We start from the raw sequence: 25,081 nt of genomic DNA, 5'->3' as shown, positions 1-25,081 counted from the left end.
AAGATTCCAATGCCGAGAATATTACAGCCCACAAATAATCAGTGATTACATGAATGGTAGCAAAGTCAAAAAGATCGAAGGTCTGATTATCCCTTGTGGACTAATTTTCTTGCAAGGACAGGTAAAGAATTCCGGGAATGGCATTTTTCACATAGTTTGTGGTCAAGCTTGGACCAATGTAACCATACATTTACCATACCTGTGGAATATCATTCCATTAGGACTGTGGCCCTTTGCTTGTCTTTATCAGGTACTATTCCTCCCACTGATTTAAGACACTATTCCCAAAATGGACACCAACAGTGGGACCTAAGTCCCTCTATTTAAATAAATGGCGGGGCACCGTTCCTCCCACTGTCACCAATGGCGGGGCACCGTTCCTCCCACTGTCACCAATGGCGGGGCACCGTTCCTCCCACTGTCACCAATGGCGGGGCACCGTTCCTCCCACTGTCACCAATGGCGGGGCACCGTTCCTCCCACTGTCACCAATGGCGGGGCACCGTTCCTCCCACTGTCACCAATGGCGGGGCACCGTTCCTCCCACTGTCACCAATGGCGGGGCACCGTTCCTCCCACTGTCACCAATGGCGGGGCACCGTTCCTCCCACTGTCACCAATGGCGGGGCATCGTTCCTCCCACTGACACCAATGGCGCGGCACCGTTCCTCCCACTGACACCAATGGCGCGGCACCGTTCCTCCCACTGACACCAATGAAGGGGCACCGTTCCTCCCCACTGACACCAATGAAGGGGCACCGTTCCTCTCACTGACACCAATGACGGGGCACCGTTCCTCTCACCGACACCAATGACGGGGCACCGTTCCTCTCACCGACACCAATGACGGGGCACCGTTCCTCTCACCGACACCAATGACGGCGCACCGTTCCTCCCACCGACACCAATGACGGCGCACCGTTCCTCCCACTGACACCAATGACGGGGCACCGTTCCTCCCACTGACACCAATGACGGGGCACCATTCCTCCCACTGACACCAATGACGGGGCACCATTCCTTCCACTGACACCAATGACGGGGCACCATTCCTCCCACTGACATTGTTCCTCCCACTGACACCAATGACGGAACACCGTTCCTCCCACTGACACCAATGACGGAGCACCGTTCCTCCCAATGACACCGATGACGGAGCACCGTTCCTCCCACTGACACCAATGACGGAGCACCGTTCCTCCCACTGACACCAATGACGGGGTACCGTTCCGCCCACTGACAACAATGACGGGGCACCGTTCCGCCCACTGACAACAATGACGGGGCACCGTTCCGCCCACTGACAACAATGACGGGGCACCGTTCCGCCCACTGACAACAATGACGGGGCACCGTTCCGCCCACTGACAACAATGACGGGGCACCGTTCCGCCCACTGACAACAATGACGGGGCACCGTTCCGCCCACTGACAACAATGACGGGGCACCGTTCCGCCCACTGACAACAATGACGGGGCACCGTTCCGCCCACTGACAACAATGACGGGGCACCGTTCCGCCCACTGACACCAATGACGGGGCACCGTTCCTCCCACTGACACCAATGACGGGGCACCGTTCCTCCCACTGACACCAATGACGGGGCACCGTTCCTCCCACTGACACCAATGACGGGGCACCGTTCCTCCCACTGACACCAATGACGGGGCACCGTTCCTCCCACTGACACCAATGACGGGGCACATTTCCTCCCACTGACACCAATGACGGGGCACTGTTCTTCCCACTGCAAAAAGAGCAAATAATCGCTACTGAACCCCTTACAGTAGTGATTATTTGCTTTTTTTTGTGCTATAAAGGGCTAATTTTAGTTTTTTTAACCCCATTATGGTACTGGCCGTTTAATTGATTATGAAAATAGTAAACGATTCATTTTCTAATCGATTAATTGTCGATTAATCGATCAGTTGGTTCAGCCCTACTCAAAAGCCTGTAGGAGCCGCTCCCTTGAGCTTCAGTGTCCCTGAGTCCCAACAGGGACACAGACAGCAATAAAAAAACAAAAAACTAACAATCCCTCTTCTCTCCATCTAAAGCGAAACAAAAAAAGTTTTGCCTTTATACTTTAATCCAAATCTTTAAAAGTGGTATAAGCCGACTTTCTGGTAAACACATATTTAAGGGGCCACTACAACACAAGTGGTCTCATGTATGGGCATTCACGAATCTGTAGACAGAAGTTCCCATATGTTAGCAGAGAGATTTCATGTTCTTTAACATCTGCTGTTTAGCTGAGTGAAACATATTCTTTGCATTATCAGCCACTCCAGGCTAGGGAGAGGCCGGCCGCCGCGTCCTTCAATGTGCTAACTGGGCAGGAAGTCAGCTGCGTGCACCAAATATCGCTTGCCATGGCCAAATCCTGCCGCCTAAAAAAAAAAAAAAAAAAATACTACGCACGGATAAACGTTATCTATAGTTCTTTTAGATGTGCCAGATTCTAGTTTAGGTTAGTTGTCCCGGTTCATGTAAAGCCTCCACATAAGTCCTAATACGAAACACCAGTCTTCGCAGTCTATAAAATGTTTCTTTTTAACCACTTCAATACCGGCCTATTCTGGCACTTCTCTCCTACATGTAAAAATAATCATTTTTTGCTAGAAAATTACTCAGAACCCCCAAACATGATATATGTTTTTTTTTTTTAGCAGACACCCTAGGGCGGTGATGGTGAACCTTGGCACCCCAGATGTTTTGGAACAACGTTTCCCATGATGTTCAACTACACTGCAGAGTGCATGAGCATCATGGGAAATGTAGTTTCAAAACATCTGGGCTGCCAAGGTTTGCCATCACTTCCCTAGGGAATAAAATGGCGGTCATTGCAACTTTTTATCTCACACGGTATTTGTGCAATACTTTTTCAAACACCTTTTTTTTGGAAAAAAAACAAAAAACAAAAAACGGTTTAATGAATTAAAAAATAACAAAACAGTAAAGTTAGCCCAATTTTTGATGTTACGCCGAGTAAATAGATACCCAACATGTCACGCTTTAAAATTGCGCACACTCCTGGAATGGTGGCAAACTTCGGTACTTAAAAAATCTCCATAGGCGACACTTTGACAATTTTTACAGGTTACCAGTTTAGAGTTACAGAGGAGGTCTAGGGCTAGAATTTTTGCACACGCTCCAACGCACGCAGCGATACGTCACGTGTGGTTTGAACGGCGTTTACATATGTGGGCGGGACTTATGCATGGATTCGCTTCCGAGCTCAAGCTACCAGGGACAAGGGAGCTTTAGTTTTTTTTTACTTATTTTTACACTTTTTTTTTCCATTTTTTGATCACTTTTATTCCTATTACAAGGAATGTAAACCTCCCTTGTAATAGGAATCTATTGTGACAGGTCCTCTTTATGGAGAGATGCAAGGTCAAGAAGACCCCACATCTTTCCTCCAGGCTGGAAAGCAAGAGATCGAGAGAAAAAAAAAAATTCACCAATCTCATGCTGACAGACGCAATCGCGGCTTTGTTTACATCCGGGAACCAGGGAGTGACATCATAACGTTGAGCCCGGGCCTCCGACGGTTATAGAGATGACTGGTGACCATCTGAAATCTCTATCATCGTCATCCGGCGCCGGCTGATTCTTTCTCCGGGCCCCACGATGGCACGGGAGAGCCCGGGGAAGCAAAAGTCCAGAGAATCACAAGAGAGATATACACCACCGCTCAAAAGGCAGGTCCTGGGAACTCAGAGATAATTGCTCCAGGTGAAAGGATCCGGGTACGAGCCACAGCATGCAGATAATGTGGACAATGACAGAACTCTGGATGGCCGCACTCCGATGCTAAAACGATGCTTTATTCAAATAATATTTAGGACACAGCAAATGACATCACAGCGAAAGATGCTAACAGCTGACGCGTTTCGCACTAAGGCTAGTGCTTTACTCATAGTTGGTTCAGAGCCCGGAGAAGCACCGGATGGTGGCGGGACATCCCCTCCCGGCGCCTATAGGAACGATCAAGCGGCGGAACTGCCGCTATGATTATTCTTATCGTGCACAAAATCGCCGGCTGGAAAGAATGATATCTGAATGATGTCTGTAGCTGCAGGCATCATTCAGATATCCCCGCACAGTCAAGGATGTCATTTGACTATATGCGGTAAAAAAAAAAAAAGTTTCTATTGAAAGCATACATACCCAAAACTGCTTGTTCTCAGTGCATTGTGAAATTAAAGCACAGTAAGGCCCCTTTCACACTAACGTCCCGTTCAGGCCCGCCTGTCAGTTTTTCAGGCGGACCTGAACGGGTGCTCCATAGAGCTCTATGGAGCGTCGGATGTCAGCGGTGACATGTCCGCTGACATCCGACCCGCTCCGATCCGAAAAAGTGTGACGGAGGAAAAAGCTATTTTTCCATCCGTCTGCGGATCGGATCGGATGACGACGGGCACTGCGGTCCATCGTCATCCGATCTCCCATAGGGGAGAGCAGCGCTGTGACAGGTCCGTCCCTGCACAGTGTGCGGAGACAGACCTGTCATCTCCCTGCTCAGCGGGGATCGGCGGAGTGATCCCCGCTGAGCAAACGGACATCCACGGGGCGGATCAGAACTGATCCGCCCCGTGTGAAAGGACCCTAAGATTATTTTTTTTCCTTAGATCTAATTTGTCAAAGTCTCTATTATTATGTAAATACTTGCTTTCATTCTTACAAGTCGGGTTAGAAAATCAGTGCCAAGTCACAGTTCTAATCAGACACATCAGTGCAGAAATCGTGTCGGTGGTCCCACAATTCATACAGAAAAAAGCTTAAGGCCCCTTTCACACGGGACGGATCAGTAATGATCCGCCCCGTGATGATCCGCTCGCTCAGTGGGGATCGCTCCGTTGTCCCCGCTGAGCCGGCGGCGGACAGGGCGGTCTACGCACACTGTGCAGGGACCGCCCTGTCAGCTCTCCTCTATGGGGATCGGATGAGCACGGACCGTCTGTCCGTGTTCATCCGATCCGCTCTGCAGACAGATAGAAAAATAGGATTTTCCTCCGTCTGCAGAATCGGATCATAGTGTAGGTGGACAATAGCGGGTGTCTGCGGATGTTCATCCACAGACACCCGCTATCCCATAGGGATGCATGTATGTCCGTATTTCATCTGCAAACGGATGGATGAAATACGGACATACTGTCCGCATGTGTGAAAGGGGCCAAATTATTAGTAGAAGGCTGGACAATTTCTAGTCCCCGGGGAACCTGAAACAAAACAAACAACAACAAAAAAACAACAACTTGGGCGCTCGGGTCCACGTGGGGCCAGGGGCGTCATTCGCTGTGCTGCTCACCCACACAATGTACCTGCGACTACAAGAAAACAAATGGGCAGCAGACAGGAGGGGGCAGGCTCTCTACACTACCAACTGTGAAGCTGGCCAGGGAGACATTTATTAGTAGGAGGGGTAGAATCTGTACTGCGGGGGAGACTGACATTTACTAGTGTGGGATCTGTACCTGGGGGGGGGGGATTCACTAGTGGGAGAGGGGAGATCTGTATGGGGGGGGCATTCACTAGTGGCAGAGGGGAGATCTGTATGGGGGGGCATTCACTAGTGGCAGAGGGGAGATCTGTATGGGGGGGCATTCACTAGTGGCAGAGGGGAGATCTGTATGGGGGGGCATTCACTAGTGGCAGATGGGAGATCTGTATGGGAGGGCATTCACTAGTGGCAGAGGGGAGATCTGTATGGGGGGGGGCATTCACTAGTGGCAGAGGGGAGATCTGTATGGGGGGGGCATTCACTAGTGGCAGAGGGGAGATCTGTATGGGGGGGGCATTCACTAGTGGCAGAGGGGAGATCTATATGGGGGGGCATTCACTAGTGGCAGAGGGGAGATCTATATGGGGGGGCATTCACTAGTGGCAGAGGGGAGATCTATATGGGGGGGCATTCACTAGTGGCAGAGGGGAGATCTGTATGGGGGAGCATTCACTAGTGGCAGAGGGGAGATCTGTATGGGGGGGCATTCACTAGTGGGAGAGGGGAGATCTGTATGGGGGGGCATTCACTAGTGGGAGAGGGGAGATCTGTATGGGGGGCATTCACTAGTGGGAGAGGGGAGATCTGTATGGGGGGCATTCACTAGTGGGAGAGGGGAGATCTGTATGGTGGGGGGGCATTCACTAGTGGGAGAGGGGAGATCTGTATGGTGGGGGGCATTCACTAGTGGGAGAGGGGAGATCTGCATGGTGGGGGGGCATTCACTTGTGGGAGAGGGGAGATCTGTATGGTGGGGGGGCATTCACTAGTGGGAGAGGGGAGATCTGTATGGTGGGGGGGGGGCATTCACTAGTGGGAGAGGGGAGATCTGTATGGGGGGCATTCACTAGTGGGAGAGGGGAGATCTGTTTGGTGGGGGAATTCACTAGTGGGAGAGGGGAAATCTGTATGGGGGGCATTCACTAGTGGGAGAGGGGAGATCTGTATGGGGGGCATCTGTACGGGGGAATAAAATCTGTACTGGGATGGCCACCTATACTGGAGGGGGAAACATTACTAAAGGGCAGATCTGTCTGAGGAAGATTTGTACTGGGAGGGGGAAACATTACTAGAAGGGGTAGAATCTGTACTTCAGGGGAGACTGACATTTACTAGTGCAAGGGAGGGGGGGGGGGGGGGCATTGGGACATTTGCTAGAGGTGAGATCTGTACTGAAGAGGAATACTTGTGATGGGGGGGGGGGGGGGGGGGTCATTTACTAGTGGGAGAGGGGAAATTTGCATGGGGGGGGACATTTATTAGTGGGTAGGGAGGAACTGTACTGTGGGGTTTTGACTGGGCTGGTATTTTTTTGTTTTGCTCTACTCTACTGACCTGTGCATTGTGCACTCCTGACCCCTTCACTCTGTTGGGTTGTTACTTTGAAACTAGGTTAGTGATGTAGCTGGGGAGGGGGGAGGGGGGGGGCCTGAGTTGTGGATGGCTTTGTAAGTTGTTTTAGTATTTTGAATTGAATTTTTTGGGTTAGTGGAAGCCAACGGCACAGTAATTAAAAAATATTCTTTTGGTACAAGAATTGTGCCATATGTTACTGTGCACAGAGTAAACCGGCTCAAATTTTAAGTCCCACCCACTGTTAGTTTCCTTTAGGTGTCCACAGCTGACCACCCCTACAATCCTGTGCCTAAATGCTTCCTCCCTTTCTCAAGCCGACATCGGTCAGTTCCAGGACCATGACTTGTCTACACTGAGAGAGACAGATGCAGCTACCACAATTCAGGCAAGCAAATGTTGAACATTTGGCACTTTCGGTTTAATGGTTTAAATTTGCTCTTGTAAATTTATATAAATTTGCTCTGTAGTTTTAATCATTTGTTAATATAAAGTTAATTTAAAACAGAACAAATGTTTTCCATTCAACTGCTTCACTAACTTTATGAAGGCTGCGTAGTGCTGGTTCCTAGGTCTTTAATTGGATTCCTAGTTCTGGGTGTTCACGTTTGTACGAGATAACCTAAATATAAAAGCTGCCCTCCTGCATGGAACTCTCCTTTAAGTCCCATGTCCAATCGCTGTCCAAATCTTGCCGCCTCAACCTCCGGAACATCTCCAAAATACGCCCCTTTCTAACCAATGACCCAACAAAGCTCTTAATTCACTCGCTGGTCATCTCTCGCCTCGATTACTGCAACTCCCTCCTCATTGGCCTACCTCTGCATACTCTATCCCCCCTTCAGTCCATCATGAGGGCTGCTGCTAGACTCATCCACCTTACCAACCGCTCTGTCTCTGCTACTCCTCTCTGTCAATCCCTCCACTGGCTTCTGCTCACCCAACGAATTCAATTCAAAATACTAACTACCACCTAAAAAGCAATCCACAACTCTGCCCCTAGCTACATCACTGGCCTAGTCTCAAAATACCTAATCGTTCTCTTCGTTCTTCTCAAGACCTCCTGCTCTCTCAACACTCTCATCCAATGCTAGTCTCCAGGACCAGGTTTCCAGAGGCTCTCTAAGTTTATGGAACTCCTTACCCCAATCCGTCCATCTATCTCCTACTCTATTGGCTTTTAGACGATCCCTGAAAACCCTCCTCTTCAGAGAAGCCTACCCTACCCGCACCTAACAACTGTATTTTCATTTTGTCCATCTGATCATCTCCCCACAGCTACTCCCCTTTGTTCCACTTGACCCTCCCTTCTAGATTGTAAGCTCTAACAAGCAGGGCCCTCTGATCCCTCCTGTATTGAATTGTATTGTAATTGTACTGTCTTCCCCGATGTTGTAAAGCGATGCGCAAACTGTTGGCGCCATATAAATCCTGTATAATAATAATGGAGATGTGAAGTCCATGTGAACACAGCCGTGCCATGGTGGTTATAGCCTTATCCATCCCATGTAATAAAATAATCATGACATTTAGCTACACACAACCATGTAATTATATGAAGAATTGCCTATGATATTATTACATATCTAAAGTGACTTATTAAGCAGCTGCCTGGCAACCAAGCCATAAAAATACAAAATAAAATCTCTAGAGTCTCACAAGTCTGTTTTAAGGCCATCCTGCTCTATAAACATTGGAATTTAGAGTGCTGGTGATAGCAGGGCCACCAGAGCCGTTCCTGGAATTTGGAAGTTGCTTTCTTGGACACTGGAATGCAGATAGGCAGCCTTGGGTCTAATGTTGCCATTTAACTTTCTCACAATGGTACCTGGCACCAGGATGATTTATTATCTGGGAAGAGGTAACCATGGAATGCAGAGAATGAGCTAAGATATAAGCCTTGAATAATCAATCAACCCCTCTATATAAGCAATGTTTGGAAACAGAATGTACACAATTGATATATCATATGCGCCAATCAGGTTCCAAGGGTTCCGTAATATTGCTATGAGGTGATGCAACAGAGATCTAGTATAGAAAACTGGAGAGACCCAGCAACCAATATCTCACCTTCTTTGAAATTGTATTTGTAGAGCTGAACCAAGAATAAAAGGCTTACACTACCACTGCTCATTGGTGTAGAAAAACAAATGTTGCCAAGCCCACTGGAGCAAGAACGAGTGCATACCGGCATCAGCATTGGCACAACTTTAAAAATAGCTTTGGTTCTTATAAAAAAAAGAACCAAATCAAAATGATAGATTTTTATTGGTAACAATTTTATAAAGCAAACCTGTATTCGATTACAAATTACTTTAAGTGGAATCAACTACCTTCTACTTAACTAAAGAGTGGGAGGAAAGACTCTGCTGATCTATGTCTAAGCACAATTGAAAAAGACAGTAGATCAGATTTTTCTGCTCATAATAATTACCCTTTTGATTTAATTTCCTTTTGCAATCTAAACCAGAAGCCTTTGTTTCTTATTCTTACCCGACAGCTAATCCAACCCCTTTCCTGTTTACTTCCACCTGCACCACTGAAAAGTCTTTAAATAGCTGAGCTCCAGATGTAACACACAGTTGACCTCCCGGGCCAACTTACAATCAATAATCAAGAGGGATTCTCGGAGCACGCCAACATGCTGCAGAGGGGTGTATGGGGGGGATTTTAACTCAAAGTGTCTTCATAGGTTCAGAATGCCATTTATGGTCTCCATGTTAAAAGGACATATTAACTTATGTTCATTATTTGCCTGGAATAAAGTAATCCACCTGGCCAAAATTACTAAGCAGACACTAATGCTGAAGTGAAGAGACCTTGTGTTAGCTGAAATCCTTTGTATTCATCTTCACATTGATAGTTGTTGATCGACTTTGGATTCTGGACCCAGGCTATACACAAAACATCATCTTCTAACCACACCTTGATTAAACCCCAACTACCCAAGTGGGCAGTAGATGCTCAACGTTATACTGGTAATAATGGTGGGGGAGTTTAATCCCAACTTGGAGAGAAGTCAAGGCCCCATGTACAGCCTGGGTCAAGGATCCAGGAAACTCCACTGAAAAAAAATCAACACGGGTCTAGGTTCCAGGGGGGCTACATTAAAAGATTAACAGAAGTTAAGGCCCCATGCACAGCCTGCATCTAGGATGTAGGGGGCCTCCACTGAAAGAACAAGAAGTCAAGGCCCCATGTACAGCCTGGGTCTGGCATCCAGTGAACTAAGCCCTATGTACAACCCGTGTCTAGGATCCAGTGGGTTTCCACTGAAAGATCAACACAGGTACTTGTAGGCAACGTGTCTGCACTTTACACTGCTGTTACCTTAGGCACTTTTAAATTCAATCAGGATCACTTTAGAAAAAAAATATAGGGCTCTTGAGTAAGACCGATGCAATTATTTGCTTTACATTTACCTCTGTGCCCTTGATCAGATGCAAAGTTTAAGTTCCAAGATGCTCAAGCTTGCCAGAATCAGTCATTGGCCCAAAAGATGGTTATGCCTATGGCTGGATGGATTTCAGTGGACAGAGGCATGCCAGAACCCAAAACTATGCAATTTAAAATCTCTGGATTGGGGACATAGAGATAAATGAAAAATCACACAATTTTATGCACAGCACCCTGATTCTGAAGATCTTTTTTAAAGGTTTGCAAAAGTTTTTCAAAGGAAAGAGACCTCCGAACCTAGGATATTAACTATGTCCCACCATGACATCCTTTTGGTCAATGAGAACACCAATATCCATAGCTGGGACACTCTTGTTGACAAGAGGGACAAACAAAGGGGGCGGCCATAACGAACCTCCAAGTCAATGGATCCATTAGATGTGTAAACATGCGATTAGAGGGCTCTCTTTGGATAGGGAGGGGAGAAAACCTCCGTTACAGTTTTTATTGCTTTTTTGAGCCCCTACTGGGAAGGTTACCCCACGCTCCCCAGTCAAGGTGACAGGCACCAAACAGAACAGTATTTAAAAAAAATTGTCTCTTTAAAAGGAAAACATTTAAAACTTGACAGAGGTGCTTAACCCCCCTCCCCCTATTAAAAAGTTTAAAAACATTTTTTTGGGCTGCTCACAAGACAATAGCCAGTAGCACAACCTACAGTATGAGCAAGGCATTTGTCTTTACTGGGTTTGGTTGGTGACCTATCTCTCTCAAGAGTCACTAAAATGGTTTAGTCTAAAAGTGGCATCCTTGAGGAGCAGAGCAACAGGAGATAGGCTGGCATCAAGATCTCTAGTACCTGTTAAAGTGAACCTGGGCTTTGCTGACATAGATCATTGTAACAGGTTCACTTAACTGTTACACTTTACATACTGCTTTTCAATCCCCAGGTACTAGGAATGCAGAGAACCCTCCGTCGAAGCTATCTCCCCACCCCAATATAAAGGCAGAGAGCTCCTCATTGGCCAAACACCAGCTATCCTTATCCTCTTGGGCATCCACTTCTACCCATAACCTTTAAGTAGAACCATGGCATTTCATTGAAAAAAAAAAAAATGTGCTGCAACATCTCATAAGTGCATCAGCACATACAGTTTTCTCCTACTGCAAAAGCCCAAAAATACTTGTCAAGCCTGATACTGAAGTCCACCTAATCCAGCGTCTTTCGATGGGGTGGCAACGATACTGCACTGCTCCTGAAAATTGCAAGGGGCACGGCTATCGGCATTTTCACTGCTGGTACGGAAGCCTGTAATTTGTCAATTAACACCTGGCCAAACCTAGTCCTGCCCACTGCTTTCTAGATAATTAGCACCGTTTCTGTTGCTGAACCTTTATCTAACCCACCTTCCCCAAAGTGCAGTAGTTGAGGTTCTTACCTCACTGTATACATCCTGCTGGTCCGGAAGTCCGCATATGCACAGAAAAAAAAAAAGAATAAAAAAAAAAAGACAGACTTAAATGGGGCATTCTGCTTCAGCAGAAATCCCCAAAGTCTTTAGAGTTCTGCTGTGATTACACACCGCAGGAAGAAAATCCAGGCCAGTAGGAGGTTAACGTTGTAGTGAACGGCAGCTTAAAAGGTACCTGGTATGTATGGAAGTGTTGAATTTATTTACTGACCGAGTACTAGGCTGAAAAGGTACAGTATACTTACCTCTTAAAGTGGTTGTAAACCCTTACAAACCACTTTGACCTACAGGTAAACCTAGATTAAGGCTTACCTGTAGGTCAGAGAAATATCTCCTAAACCTTACCCGAAGACAGCCACCGCTGTCTACGGCGCATGCGCCATAGACAGCGGCGCGCAGGCGCACTGGGCAGACCGCAGATCGCGGCGATATGCCGTGTCGGCTCCCGTGCGCATACGCGGGAGTGACGTCATCGCTGCTCCAGCGAATCACAGCACTGGAGCAGCGAGACCCACCAAGAAGATGGACGCTCGGAACTACAGGGGACAGCGGTGACTTCGCTGGCTCCTGTGTCAGGTAAGTGACACATAATGGACTACTATGCGATGTATAGTAGTCCATTATGCTTTACCTTTGCAGAGAATCAAACAGGAAGTAAACCCATCAGGGTTTACTTCCTCTTTAAGTATTAGCCAGCCGAAACAAAACTACAATTAGCAAATGCACCATCCAAAGTATGAGAAAGTAATACTAACCTCGGCATCTGGCCTTAGAGATCTCAGGTAACTTTTGAGGTCTCCACGAGTCATTAACTCCATGATGACAAGTGTTGGCTGACCTTGGGAAACAACACCTAACAAACGGACCTAGAAGGTGGAAAAGGACTCATCAGAAGGAAGATAAACAAGGACAATTTAATTTGTAGCTTAAAGAAAAAATAAATCAAATTACATATAGGTGTTCTTACCACATGATGGCAGTTAAATTCTTTCATCACCGAAGCTTCATTTAAGAACTCTATTCTCTCTCGCATGCTAGCTGCTTCGTTCACTGTTTTTATGGCTACCCTAGTCTCTGACTCGTCTTTTACTACCCCTTTCGCAATTCCTTCATACACCATGCCAAAGGAGCCTTGACCCAGCTCACGGTTCATAGTTATCTTCTCTCGAGGAACCTCCCACTCGTCGGGCACATACACTGTAGAATGAAGAACGAACAGGGTTAGAAGTCATGTAGCTGCTGACATAGCTATGGATCAGTGGTCTTCAAACTGTTGCCGTTTGCATGTCTTTATTATTAATTCATTGGGGCACGATTCCTCCCACTGATATGAGACACTAATTCTGCCACCTGACACCAACTATGGGGCACCATTTTGGCCACTGACACCAATAACGGGGTACTATTCCTCCCACTGATATGAGACACTAGTCTGCAAACTGACACTAACAATGGGGCACATTTTCTCCCACTGACAGAAATAATGGGGTACCATTCCTCCCAATGATACCAACAATGGGGCACTATTCCTCCCCCTAATATAAAATGTGGTGATGTTTTCTCCCACTGATGCCAGAAAAAAAATTGCACTCCTGCTGGCCACAATCTGGGCACCCCAAATGTCTTTGGAGCCCTGGTATAGATCAACATACTTCGTATAATGCAAGTCCTTTTACAAGAACCAATAAAATAAAATAATAAATATTTGTGATTAGGTCAAGACCAAAGGCGGCCATAGATGGATCGAAATGTGTCTGTTTCAGCAGGGAAAGGCTAAATTTTGATCCATCACACCAGAAGGTAATCTGACGACAGACTTTTGTTGAATGGGAATATAACATTTTCATATGATCAGCAGCTAAAGACTATATTTATAGTAAAACATTTTTCAGAAAATGATAGGAACACACAGAGGTTGAAAAAAAAAAAATCATCAACTGAGAACGTGCCCTGAGCCTTATCCAACAATATTAGCCAAGAGCAGATATCTAATCAGTTGACACGGTTACTGGCTGATTATCATAATTGTAAAGAATACCATGCCATGCAATCAAAGGTGTCCAAAACCAGAAATGACTTTCCAAACAAATTTTTTACTATTGTGCAGAGTTGGATTGAAGAATCTGAAGATAAAATAATAAAAGTAGATAAGCAAAGAGCAAAAGGCAGAAAAGGTTCATCATCTAGGACACTAGCAAAATAACCGGGGAGTCACGCAGCGGGGTAGGGTCCTAGGGGGAACGCACCGTAGGGCATCTCCTTAAAAGCTTGCAAATGTTCAATCACCCGAAAGTACCAACCTATAACTTGGGGTCTATGCCACTGAATACTCGCCTATGTGCTAGACTGTACAATTAAGATATTATTTTACTCGAGCATCAGTGGTAACCTAAGGGTAGAGCCATGCTGAAGGGATAGGTCCCTGTTATGCAGTCAAAAGGGCTATATTAAGCCCTTCCCCTGGGTTCTCTATAGTTTGCTGGATTTGTTGATTACTATGGATGAACCTGTGTGCCGTGAGGCTGCAAAACTGCACGTTTTAAATGCTTGGTTAGGTCTAGTGGACAGAAAAGTCATTTTTACTTACCAGATCCTCCGCCCCTGTAGTGACCAGAGTTCCCCTATGCTTCAGTGGTGGACTTTTCCTCAACATACTCATGTAAAATGCAAGACTATAGAGCCCGCATTGGACTTGTGTCTGGCTGAGCATGGGGGAGAAGATTTTGCAGCGCAGAGGGAGCCTGTGGGAACAGAGGATCTGGCAAGCAAAAGTGCTTTTCTTGTTCTCCTAGACAAGTGATCTCCAAACTGTGGCCCTTTGCTCACATTAACCCGACCCTTTGGACAGCACTCCTCTAGCTGGCACCAACGATGGGGCACCATTCCTCCTACAGATACCAACAATCGGGCACCATTTACTCCCACTGACACAGTGGGAGCATTTTCTACTCCTACTGAGCACAATCTGGTCCCCCTAAGAACAAAGGCCCCTTTCACACTAGTGGACCATTTGGGTCCGTCTGCCAGTTTGTCAGGTGGGCCTAATCGGACACTCCAGTCTCCTCTATGAAATGGTGAGTGTATATAAACATGTTCCAATCCGATCCTATCCGCTAAAAGCAGACAGATGGGGATCCATTCCCCATTCGTCTGACGGACTGGATCGGATGGCAGTTGGGTGTAAACAGACGGTCCAGAGAGCTGTGTCTGTGTCCCCTCTGCATAAGTGGAGCGGACCAGCAGACAGATTTCCCGTTGAACTCCGATGGAGTCCACCCCCCGTGCCTGAAGGATAGTATACTGGACCCTTGTTTAGAAAGTTTGGAGCCCCTGCCCTAGACCTAAACAAGCATTTATACCTTGCAGTGCTGTGGCAGCCGCACTCCAAGGGAATATTATTAATTTTCCTGGAGTTCACCGTTATACACGTTTTGGAGATGCCTAAATGAGCGATGACTTCTGTATGTAGGTGGGAAGCCATTAAAAAAAAAAATATTATATATATTTGCTTCTAGAAAAGCTGTTATATCCTACATTGCACTTTTTATTTTTTATTCAAAGTAATGTATACAATGCATACAAACAGCAGGAGATATAGCAGGTTAAAAAACTGACAATCTTATCTGTGGGAAGAGATGGAAGGATGTAAATGGGCAATTCTGACCCAACCAAACCCTGAAGATTTAAGGGGATATGACAGAAGGAGGAGAGTAAATTCTTCAACAGGTTAAATCTCCCCGAGGCTCAGGAAAATCAGAACCCAGGTGGAAAGTAATTATGGGATAAACAGGGGGAAGAACAACAACCTTTCAGAATGTGCTGGATGGGTAATTAATATGAATGTGAAAAGATTTTTCTTTTACGGAGACAGCTCCAGGGTCTCGGTGCATCTGGAGTTACCTTCTGCTGTGCTCTACCACAAATTCCTCCAGAAGGAGTGGCTCGCTTACTAAAAGCATCAGACTCCGTGGAGTCCTTTGTGAGCTGCTTATTAACCTCACTAGCTTGACAAACAATACCGAACATTTGGCTTCAAAGGTTTCCCCAGAATTAGTAAAGTGACATGTTTAACTTTAAACATATATTAAGGCTTTCACATGGACCTCATATCCGGTAACGTTCAGCTGGTGGTCCGTTGGCAGACCCCCTGCTAAACTGGAGCAGAACATGCGTGCCCGTTCAGTTCCTTTTTTTCTTTTCTGTATTTTGCAACTGGAGGTCTATGGGCGATCAAATGAAAACTGACTCATGCCCACCTACAGTACATTAATCTACCTCAGATCTGCCACGTTTAGGTCCAGAAAAACTGAGAAGGGCATAGATCTTTTCCTGATCCTGAACGGACTCAGAGGTAAGCGGATGTAAACAGGCTCATGTCTGTTTATATTCACCTACCCACAGACTTACATGAAGCTTCCAATCGGAAAGCTGGTGCCAAAATGACCCCAATTAGCAAGGGCTCCATTCATAGTATAAGGCAAGGATCTCCAAATTTTGGCCCGTGGAACACATCCTAACCAAGATTGTATCCGGCCCTTAGCAATTGTCCATGAAAATACACCAACTGGCTGGTAGTGGTCTGCGTCCCACAATATAAAAGACGGGAGCATCCACTGTCGGCGGCCATGACCCTCACCCCAGTCTCCCTAATGGGCACTCTTGGATCCAAGGGAGGAACTCTACCTGACGGGATCCTCCTGGATCCAAGGGAGGAACTCTGCCTGACGGGATCCTCCTGGATCCAAGGGAGGAGCTCTGACTGACGGGATCCTCCTGGATCCAAGGGAGGAGCTCTGACTGACGGGATCCTCCTGGATCCAAGGGAGGAACTCTGCCTGACGGGATCCTCCTGGATCCAAAGAGAGGGGCTCTGCCTGACGGGATCCTCCTGGATCCAAGGGAGGAACTCTGCCTGATGGAGGGGGAACTCTGAGGTCATTCTGAATCTAAGGAGGGACTGTGCTGGGCACTACTGGATGTATGGGCAGACTTATATAATGAAACATATTATTTATTTATTTATTTTGGCCTGCAATTGTTTCTAAACCCACAATGTGGCCCCTGCAATATGCAAAGCAAAGAAATCCCTAGCTCAAACAGACTCGCCACTTCTCACTGTACATAAGGAATCTTTAAATTGTTATATACATTTAAGCTATGAGACCCCCCCCCCACCGGATTTTCCTTCGTGCAAATTAAAAAAGCACATTCTATAGCAAAGGCTCACATAAAGCCCCTTTGGAAGTAAATCTCCCTTAGAAGCAGATGCAATGCTCTACAACTGCTAAGTACCAAGGTTCCTTCTGCTCCCCTCTTCCCAGATAGATCGCTCTAAATTATTCTTTAAGAATTTTAAAAAGCTCATATCTGCCATTATTATGAATATACCTTATCTGGGTGTCAGAGTAAGCATTTTGGAGAAAAGAATGTAAATTGTCATGCTGCACAAAAAGCAGCATAGAGACTGTATGAAACAGATGCCAGCGGAATACAGACAAAATTATAAATTGTCAGGAAAAGGATATGGATGGCATTTTAACGACATGCCTCTAGGTGAGACTGCACATGAGTTAAATACAGATTTGTAAAATGTAACTGAATGCGCTCGGAAGGGTCTGCACATGATGGCAGATAATTTCCCGTAAACGAGTAGTCAGCTTCCAGATTTATTTCAGTATCTGATTTGCAGAAACGAAACGTACATTATTACCTGGTAGTAATTTCATTGCAATAAAGCGTGCGTGTAAAACAAAGTGGGTGTCTGTACCTACAGGCTAGAATTCGCTGGTCTTTCTAAGGGCTTGTTGCCCTCTGAAAAGCGATCCGCGGTGGAGCAGTGTTCGGCATGTGGTACTGCCTGCCTAACGCAACATGTAAATTTTTGTAAATTTTTTGCTGCACCAGAAAGCAAAGCATTGCAGTGAGTATACAACCCCAGTGTGCCTTGCAGCTCAAAGTAGTTGTAAACCTCAGGCACGAAATATGAACAAAGCATATCTCTCTATACTGTGTACTGTCTCAATCCAGAGCACCAAGTGTCATTTCTGTCTGCTGCTTTGTTCCTCTGCTATCAACACAAATCACTTCTGACAAGTTTTCCTGACACCAAGAGAAAAAAAAAAAGGTAGCAGGAGAAGGAGATCCAGCAAACAGCCTGTGATTGACAACCTCAGCTCTGTTCCTGTGTGCAGGAGGGGTGTCCCTATCCCTCCAATCAGCTCTCAGAGCTCTCCTCACAGAGATCTGCAGTGTGTAATTTCAGCTTTATGTCCCCTTTTTCCTGACAGCTCACACAAGCTTTATAAATTCTGTGCTTTGAACGGCTGTAGAGAAGAGAGTTCTGTAGATAAACAGGTACAACTTATGTAGGAGGATTTGTTTCATCTTTGTGGCTCACCTGAGGCCCTTTCGCTTCACTGAGTAGTATATGTAAGGGTTTATAACCACTTTAAGGAGGAGTGGTAAAGCAGCTGCCAGAATTCCTAAACATTGCCTGCAACTGGCTGGTTGCTGGTGCTAATCGGGTGACAATTTTCAGTCCAGCTCGTTTGACTAAAGTTGGTCGAGACAATTGTGGAGCTGGCAGGGCCATAGGTTGTTAGCATTTTGGACACTTCCTCTAAGATTACTAAGGTAACCAATACAGCTTTCCCTAGCGTTTAGAAGATGACATTCTTTCATGCGAGTGTGGATTTGTATGTCAAGTACAGGACAACTACTACATGTACCATATTGAACACAGTTACCACGTGTGCAAATAGCACCTAGTTAGTTCTTAAAAGTTATATCCTATGAATATTCAGATTGCATAGAAAACAATCAAAAATACACTGTACATTGTGGTGTGGTGGGTATTTCTTACTTGATTAATGTAGAAGTATGCAAACTAAACTGTTATTCCTCTCAATGACCCCACAGATGGGGCACAATTTCTCCCAATGACACCAAAGACGGGGCACAATTCCTCCCAATGACGGGGCATGATTCCTGCCAATGACTCCAAAGATGGGGCACGATTCCTCCCCCAATGACTCCAAAGACATGGTACAATTCCTCCCAATGACTCCAAAGAGGGGACACAATTCCTCCCAATGACTCCAAAGATGGGACACAATTCCTCCCAATGACTCCAAAGAGGGGACACAATTCCTCCCAATGACTCCAAAGATGGGACACAATTCCTCCCAATGACTCCAAAGATGGGACACAATTCCTCCCAATGACTCCAAAGATGGGACACAATTCCTCCCAATGACTCCAAAGATAAGGCACAATTCCTCCCAATGACTCCAGACATAGTACAATTCCTCCCAATGACTCCAAAGACATGGTACAATTCCTCCCAATGACACCAAAGATGGGGCACAATTTCTCCCAATGACTGCAAAGATGGGGCACAACTCCTCCCAATGGTGGGGCACAACTCCTCCCCAATGGCACCAACAATGGGGCACAATTCCTCCCACCAATGATGGGGCATGGTTTATCCCCACTAACATCAAGACCATTTCTACTCCCAATGGCCACAGTCCAGCCCCCCTTAAAGTGATTGTAAAGGCAGAAGTTTTTTTTTTTTTTTATCTTAATCTTGCATTTTATGCATTAAGATAAAAAGCCTTCTATAGGCAGCAACCCCCCTCTAGATCCAGCGATGTTGTAGGAGTGTCTCGGCTGCCCGGGACTCGCCTCCTCATTGGCTGAGACAGCAGTGCCAGTGCCATTGGCTCCCGCTGCTGTCAAAGTTAGTCAGCCAATGAGTAGAGAAAGGGGGACGGGGCCAGGGCTCCGTGTCTGAATGGACTCACGGAGCTGTGGCTTGGCTCGTGTGCCCCCATAGCAAGCTGCGTGCTGTGGGGGCACTCAACTGGAGGGAGGGGCCAGCAGAGCAGAATAGGGACCCGAGAAGAGGAGGATCAGGACTGCTCTGTGTAAAACCACTGCGTGAGCAGTTAAGTAGAGCATGTTTGTTATTTTTAACTAAAAAATCCCAGAGACTTTACAATCACCAAGTCTGAAGGACAGTAATCTTGCCCTTTGTTTAGAAAGTGTGGAGACCCCTGATGTAAAACCTGAATGAATGGGGTCCCTGGGGTATGTAAGGTTATGAGGCTATGAACTAGAACATACTGCGGTGTTGGTGGAAGCTGAATATTTTTTTGCCCTGGTTCATTACCAATGTGAATGTGATGGGTCGTGCCAAAACTTGTTCAGCTAGTAAAACAAAGCTTTGGAATTTCCACTTTGGCAACAAACTGAAACCAGCCAAAGTAACCCATGTCTAGAAATGCCAAATGACGTAAAGGCACCAAACTGTTCTACGATACAGAGATCTGTCTTTCTTCTATAGCTCTGGGTACAAAGTCAGTGCCAGCCATTGAACATCACAAGTTACATAACTAATGGCAGCAGCTACTTACTTTCTGCTGCACTGAAGTACTCGGGATTCACCGATGCGTACAGCACTCCATTTCCTAGCCGATCGCTGTTCCTGTGGGAATGCAAAAAAGGTGACATTATTCCGAGGTGTATTAGAGAATCAGATCACTAAATTCTATATATGAACAAAAACTAAATGGCATTGTGCTTTTTCACAGATTACTGCACTGGAGAAGATGTATCGTGCACAGCTTAAACATTCGGCGTTAATACTTGTGTAGGAAAAATTACGGTCACCAACGTATTTCACAAGAAATGTTCACTTTAAAAATCTCCCCTTTCACGGCTGTAAATTAAATGCCGTGGCTGTTAAATGATGCCCGAGTCAGCTTATTAAAAGAAATGAAAAATAAACTAGCGCTGTGCCTGTAATTTGTCCGTCTACACTCTTGAATACTTTGGAACATACATTGACCATCGAGAACATTATGGCCACTGACAGATCAAGTGAATAACATTGATTATGTCGTGACAATGGCACCTGCAAGTGGGTAGGATGAATTAGGAAGCAAGTAAACATGTTGTCCCTGAGGTTGATGTGTTGAAAGCAGAAAAAAATGGGCAAGCCTAAAGTTTTGAGCAACTTTGGTAAAATTTGGACAAATTATAATGGCTAGAGCAGTGGTATCCAAACTGCGGCCCTTTTCTAGCTTTTATTGGCCCTTGGGGCAATATTCCTCCCAAGGATACGAGGCACTACTCCTCCCAAGGATACGAGGCACTACTCCTCCCAAGGATACGAGGCACTACTCCTCCCAAGGATACGAGCCTCCCAATGACACGAGGCACTACTCCTCCCAATGACACGAGGCACTACTCCTCCCAATGACACGAGGCACTACTCCTCCCAATGACACGAGGCACTACTCCTCCCAATGACACGAGGCACTACTCCTCCCAATGACACGAGGCACTACTCCTCCCAATGACACGAGGCACTACTCCTCCCAATGACACGAGGCACTACTCCTCCCAATGACACGAGGCACTACTCCTCCCAATGATACAGGGCACCACTGACACCAACAGTGGGGCATAATTCCTGCCATTGACACTAAATGATGGGGCACTATTCCTCCCACTGATACCAACAAAGGAGTACTATTTCTCCCACTTTTACCAGCGATGGAGTACTATTCCTCCTCCTACTGACCACCAACCCAGAGGCCATGTTTATTATCACTGATGTTGAGCCTGGGACATTTTCTACCCCCCTTTGCCACAAGCTGGTCCCCACTAAAGTCTAAAGGACAGTAAACTGGCCCTTTGTTTGAAAAGTTTGGAGACCCCCCGGCTAGACAACTGGGTCAGAGCAACTCCCAAACTGCAGCTCTTGTGGGATGTTCCTGATCTGATTGTTTGGGAGTCACGTTGCATGACCGCGCAATTGTCAGTTAAAGCGACGCAGTGCCGAATCGCAAAAAGTGGTCTGGTCCTTGACCAGCAAAATGGTCCGGGGCTGAAAGTGGTTAATATAAGATTAGAAAATAAATCATTCACATAGTAATCTTCCTGGAAATGAACATTGATATATAAACTTTCACTTTGAAGTTAGGAGTAGTGCTACATGTAACAGTTAAAAAAAATAAAAAAAAAATATTATATATATATATATATATATATATATATATATATATATATATATATATATATATAAATAAAATATATAATAATAAATATATATTTCCATGTCTCACATGATATACATACACGCCCCAACAGATCTTCTACTAATATTTTAATCCTGTAAAATACTGATATCTCCAAGGAGTAATCATAGACAAACATAACCTTTTCTTTATACCTAATCTCCCTTTTCTACACACTGGTCACAGTCAAAAGGTAATAGAAATGGGAGACAAAACCAAAACAAGATTCATAAAACCCTAAAATTAGAATGGCAGACTGGTTTGCTTTATATAAATAAAGGAAAACGCGGAATTAATTCATCTGTCTGCCATAATTATACAAGCACACACATGTCCTGCACTACTAAAATGAAGTCAACCCGAAACTTTGAAGCATCTTTGAATGTGCAATTGAACCCTATCAAATTAAAAACCTATTTTATGTAATATTGCTTTTGAACCTTCTATATATCTTCATTTTGGGTCATCCTTGAAGGGAATAAAGTTAGAAAAAAAAAAAAATCAAAACTGTATTTTTTGGAGATGATGCATTCATTTATTCATCGCAGCCAGGACAGGATATCCCAGAAATTCAAAAAATATTTGAATATAGTAGATTCTCTGGTTTGCATATAAACATTAACAAAAGTGGGATACCACCAATTGCGTCTATATGCCATAGAAAATGGCAACTACATACTCTGTTCATGGTAGGGAACTAATATACAGCAGGTAAAATAAGTAGACATCACCATTTTTCTAGGTAAATATATTTCTAAAGGCGCTATTGACATGAAATGTTCACCACTCGTCAGTAACAACCCATGCAATGCATACATACAAAAGAAACCAAAACAAATAGTACGTTCAGAAATGATGTGTAAAAAATTGGAATGACACAGGGAAAAGGCATTGAACACATGAAGAAAAGGGGGGGTGCAAAAAGACATGGAAAGCTAAGACACCAGCTGAAATCTTGTGCAAATTAATACCAGCCGATTCAGTCTCAACTGACCTATAAAAAGCTGTCTCATTACCAAGGTGCCACACAAGACATATCTCATGATGGGTAAAAGCAAAGAGCTCTTTCAAGACCTTTGCAAGCTTATTGTTGCAAAACATACTGATGGCATTGGTTACAGGAGGATTTCTAAACTTCTGAATGTTTCAGTGAGCACTGTTGGGGCCATAATCTGGAAGTGGAAAGAACATAATTTCATCATAAACTGGCCACGACCAGGTGCTACTCGCAAGATTTATGACAGAGTAGTGAAAAGAATTATCAGAAGAGTCGTCCAAGAGCCAAGGATCACTTGTGGAGAGCTTCAGAAATGCAGACTGCGAGCCAGGCCTGCTTGTCCCATATCAGTGCCTGACCTCACAAATGCGCTTCTGGAAGAATGGTCAAACATTCCCATAGACACACTCCTAAACCACGTGGATATCCTTCCCAGAAGAGTTGAAGCTGTTATAGCTGCAAAGGGTGGGCCAACTCAATATTGAACCCTATGGACTAAGACTGGAATCCATTAAAGTTCATGTGCGTGTAAAGGCAGGCATCCCAATACCTTTGGTAATATAGTGTGAGAGTTGTGCGTGTGTATATACACACACACACACACACACACACACACACTTTATATACAGTTGTGCTCATGAGTGTGCATACCCTGGCAGAATTTATGATTTCTTCACTCATGGTTAGTGTTTGGCTGAAGACATTTATTATCAATCAACTGTGTTTACTCTTTAAATCATAATAGCAACAGAAACTACCCAAATGACCCCAATCAAAAGTTTACATACCCTGGTGATTTTGGCCTGATAACATGCACACAAGTTGACACAAAGAGGTTTGAATGGCTATTAAAAGGTAACCATCCTCACCTCCGATCTGTTTACTTGTAATTAGTGTGTGTGTATAAAAGGTCAATGAGTTTCTGGATTCCCGACAGACCCTTGCATCTTTCATCCAGTGCTGCACTGACGTTTCTGGATTCTGAGTCATGGGGAAAGCAAAAGAATTGTCAAAGGATCTGCGGGAAAAGGTAGTTGAAATGTATAAAACAGGAAAGGGATATAAAAAGATATCCAAGAAATTGAGAATGCCAATCAGCAGTGTTCAAACTCTAATCAAGAAGTGGAAAATGAAGGGTTCTGTTGAAACCAAACCACAGTCAGGTAGACCAACTAAAATCTCAGCCACAACTGCCAAGAAAATCCCATAAATAACTTCAGATGAAATACAGAACTCTCTAGTAACATGTGTTGTGGCTGTGGTGAGACCAAAATTGAGCTTTTTGGCCACAACCATAAATGCTACATTTGTAGAGGAGTCAACAAGGCCTGTGATGAAAGGTCCACCATTCCTACTGTGAAACACGGAGGTGAATCGCTGATGTTTTGTGGATGTGTGAGCTACAAAGGCACAGGAAATTTGGTAAAAATGTATGGCAAGATGAGCGCCTAGAGGCGATTCAGTTCGCATTGTGCGCTATATAAGTATTTCATTCATTCAATGCAGTATGTTATCAAAAAATACTGGCGAAACATTTGCATTCATCAGTCAGGAAGCTGTGCATGGGACGTACTTTGACATTCCAACATGACAATGATCCAAAACACAAGACCAAGTCCACCTGTCATTGGCTACAGCAGAATAAAGTGAAGGTTCTGGAGAGGACATCTCAGTCTCCTGACCTCAATATCATTGAGCCACTCTGGGGAGATCTCTAACGTACCGTCCATGCAAGACAGCCCAAGAATTGACAGGAACTGGAGGCTTTGTGCCAAGAGGAATGGGCAACTTTACCATCTGAGAAGACAAAGAGCCTCATCCACAAATACCACAAAAGACTTCAAGCTGTCATTGATGCTAAAGGGGGCAATACACGGTATTAAGAGCTGGGGTATGTAAACTTTTGATCAGGGTCATTTGGATAGTTTCTGTTGCCATTATGATTTAAAAAGAATAAACAAACACAGTTTATCGATAATATCGCTTTGGCCAAACACCAACCATGAGTGAAAGAAATGTTTTTGTGTTATTCATATTCTCTGAAAAATGGCCAAGAAATCATAAATTCTGCCAGGGTATGTAAACTTATGAGCACAACTGTATATATGAAAGTTTATATGAAGTAGTGAGAGGGCAAAAACATTTGAAGAGCTTACAGATTCGGGTTAGGCTGCACACCAGGATATGCTCCAGTGGGTACCCCAGAAAGTTACTAGTAAAAAAAATGTGCATATCTGGAAGGAGCACCAGATCAAAACATAGACCAGTCC

At 45.1% G+C, this 25,081-nt stretch overlaps 1 protein-coding gene across 1 annotated transcript in view; it reads right to left on the bottom strand.

Annotated features, from left to right (window-relative positions):
* Positions 1-25,081, bottom strand: part of LOC143959307 (insulin-like growth factor 1 receptor) — a 294,645-nt gene that overhangs the window by 33,178 nt on the left and 236,386 nt on the right. The window contains exons 15-17 of the mRNA XM_077467997.1: positions 20,147-20,217; positions 12,697-12,926; positions 12,485-12,595 (exon numbers count right to left, since the gene is read on the bottom strand). Coding sequence (XP_077324123.1) covers positions 12,485-12,595; positions 12,697-12,926; positions 20,147-20,217 — 412 coding nt within the window. The remainder of the gene's footprint in view (positions 1-12,484; positions 12,596-12,696; positions 12,927-20,146; positions 20,218-25,081) is intronic.

Source organism: Lithobates pipiens, unplaced genomic scaffold (assembly GCF_037356315.1).
Source record: "Lithobates pipiens isolate NorthernLeopardFrog02 unplaced genomic scaffold, aLitPip1_a1.2 Scaffold_7, whole genome shotgun sequence".
NCBI lineage: Eukaryota > Metazoa > Chordata > Amphibia > Anura > Ranidae > Lithobates > Lithobates pipiens.
Note: the sequence above shows the minus strand (reverse complement) of the source record. Positions and strands in the feature narration are given on the sequence as shown.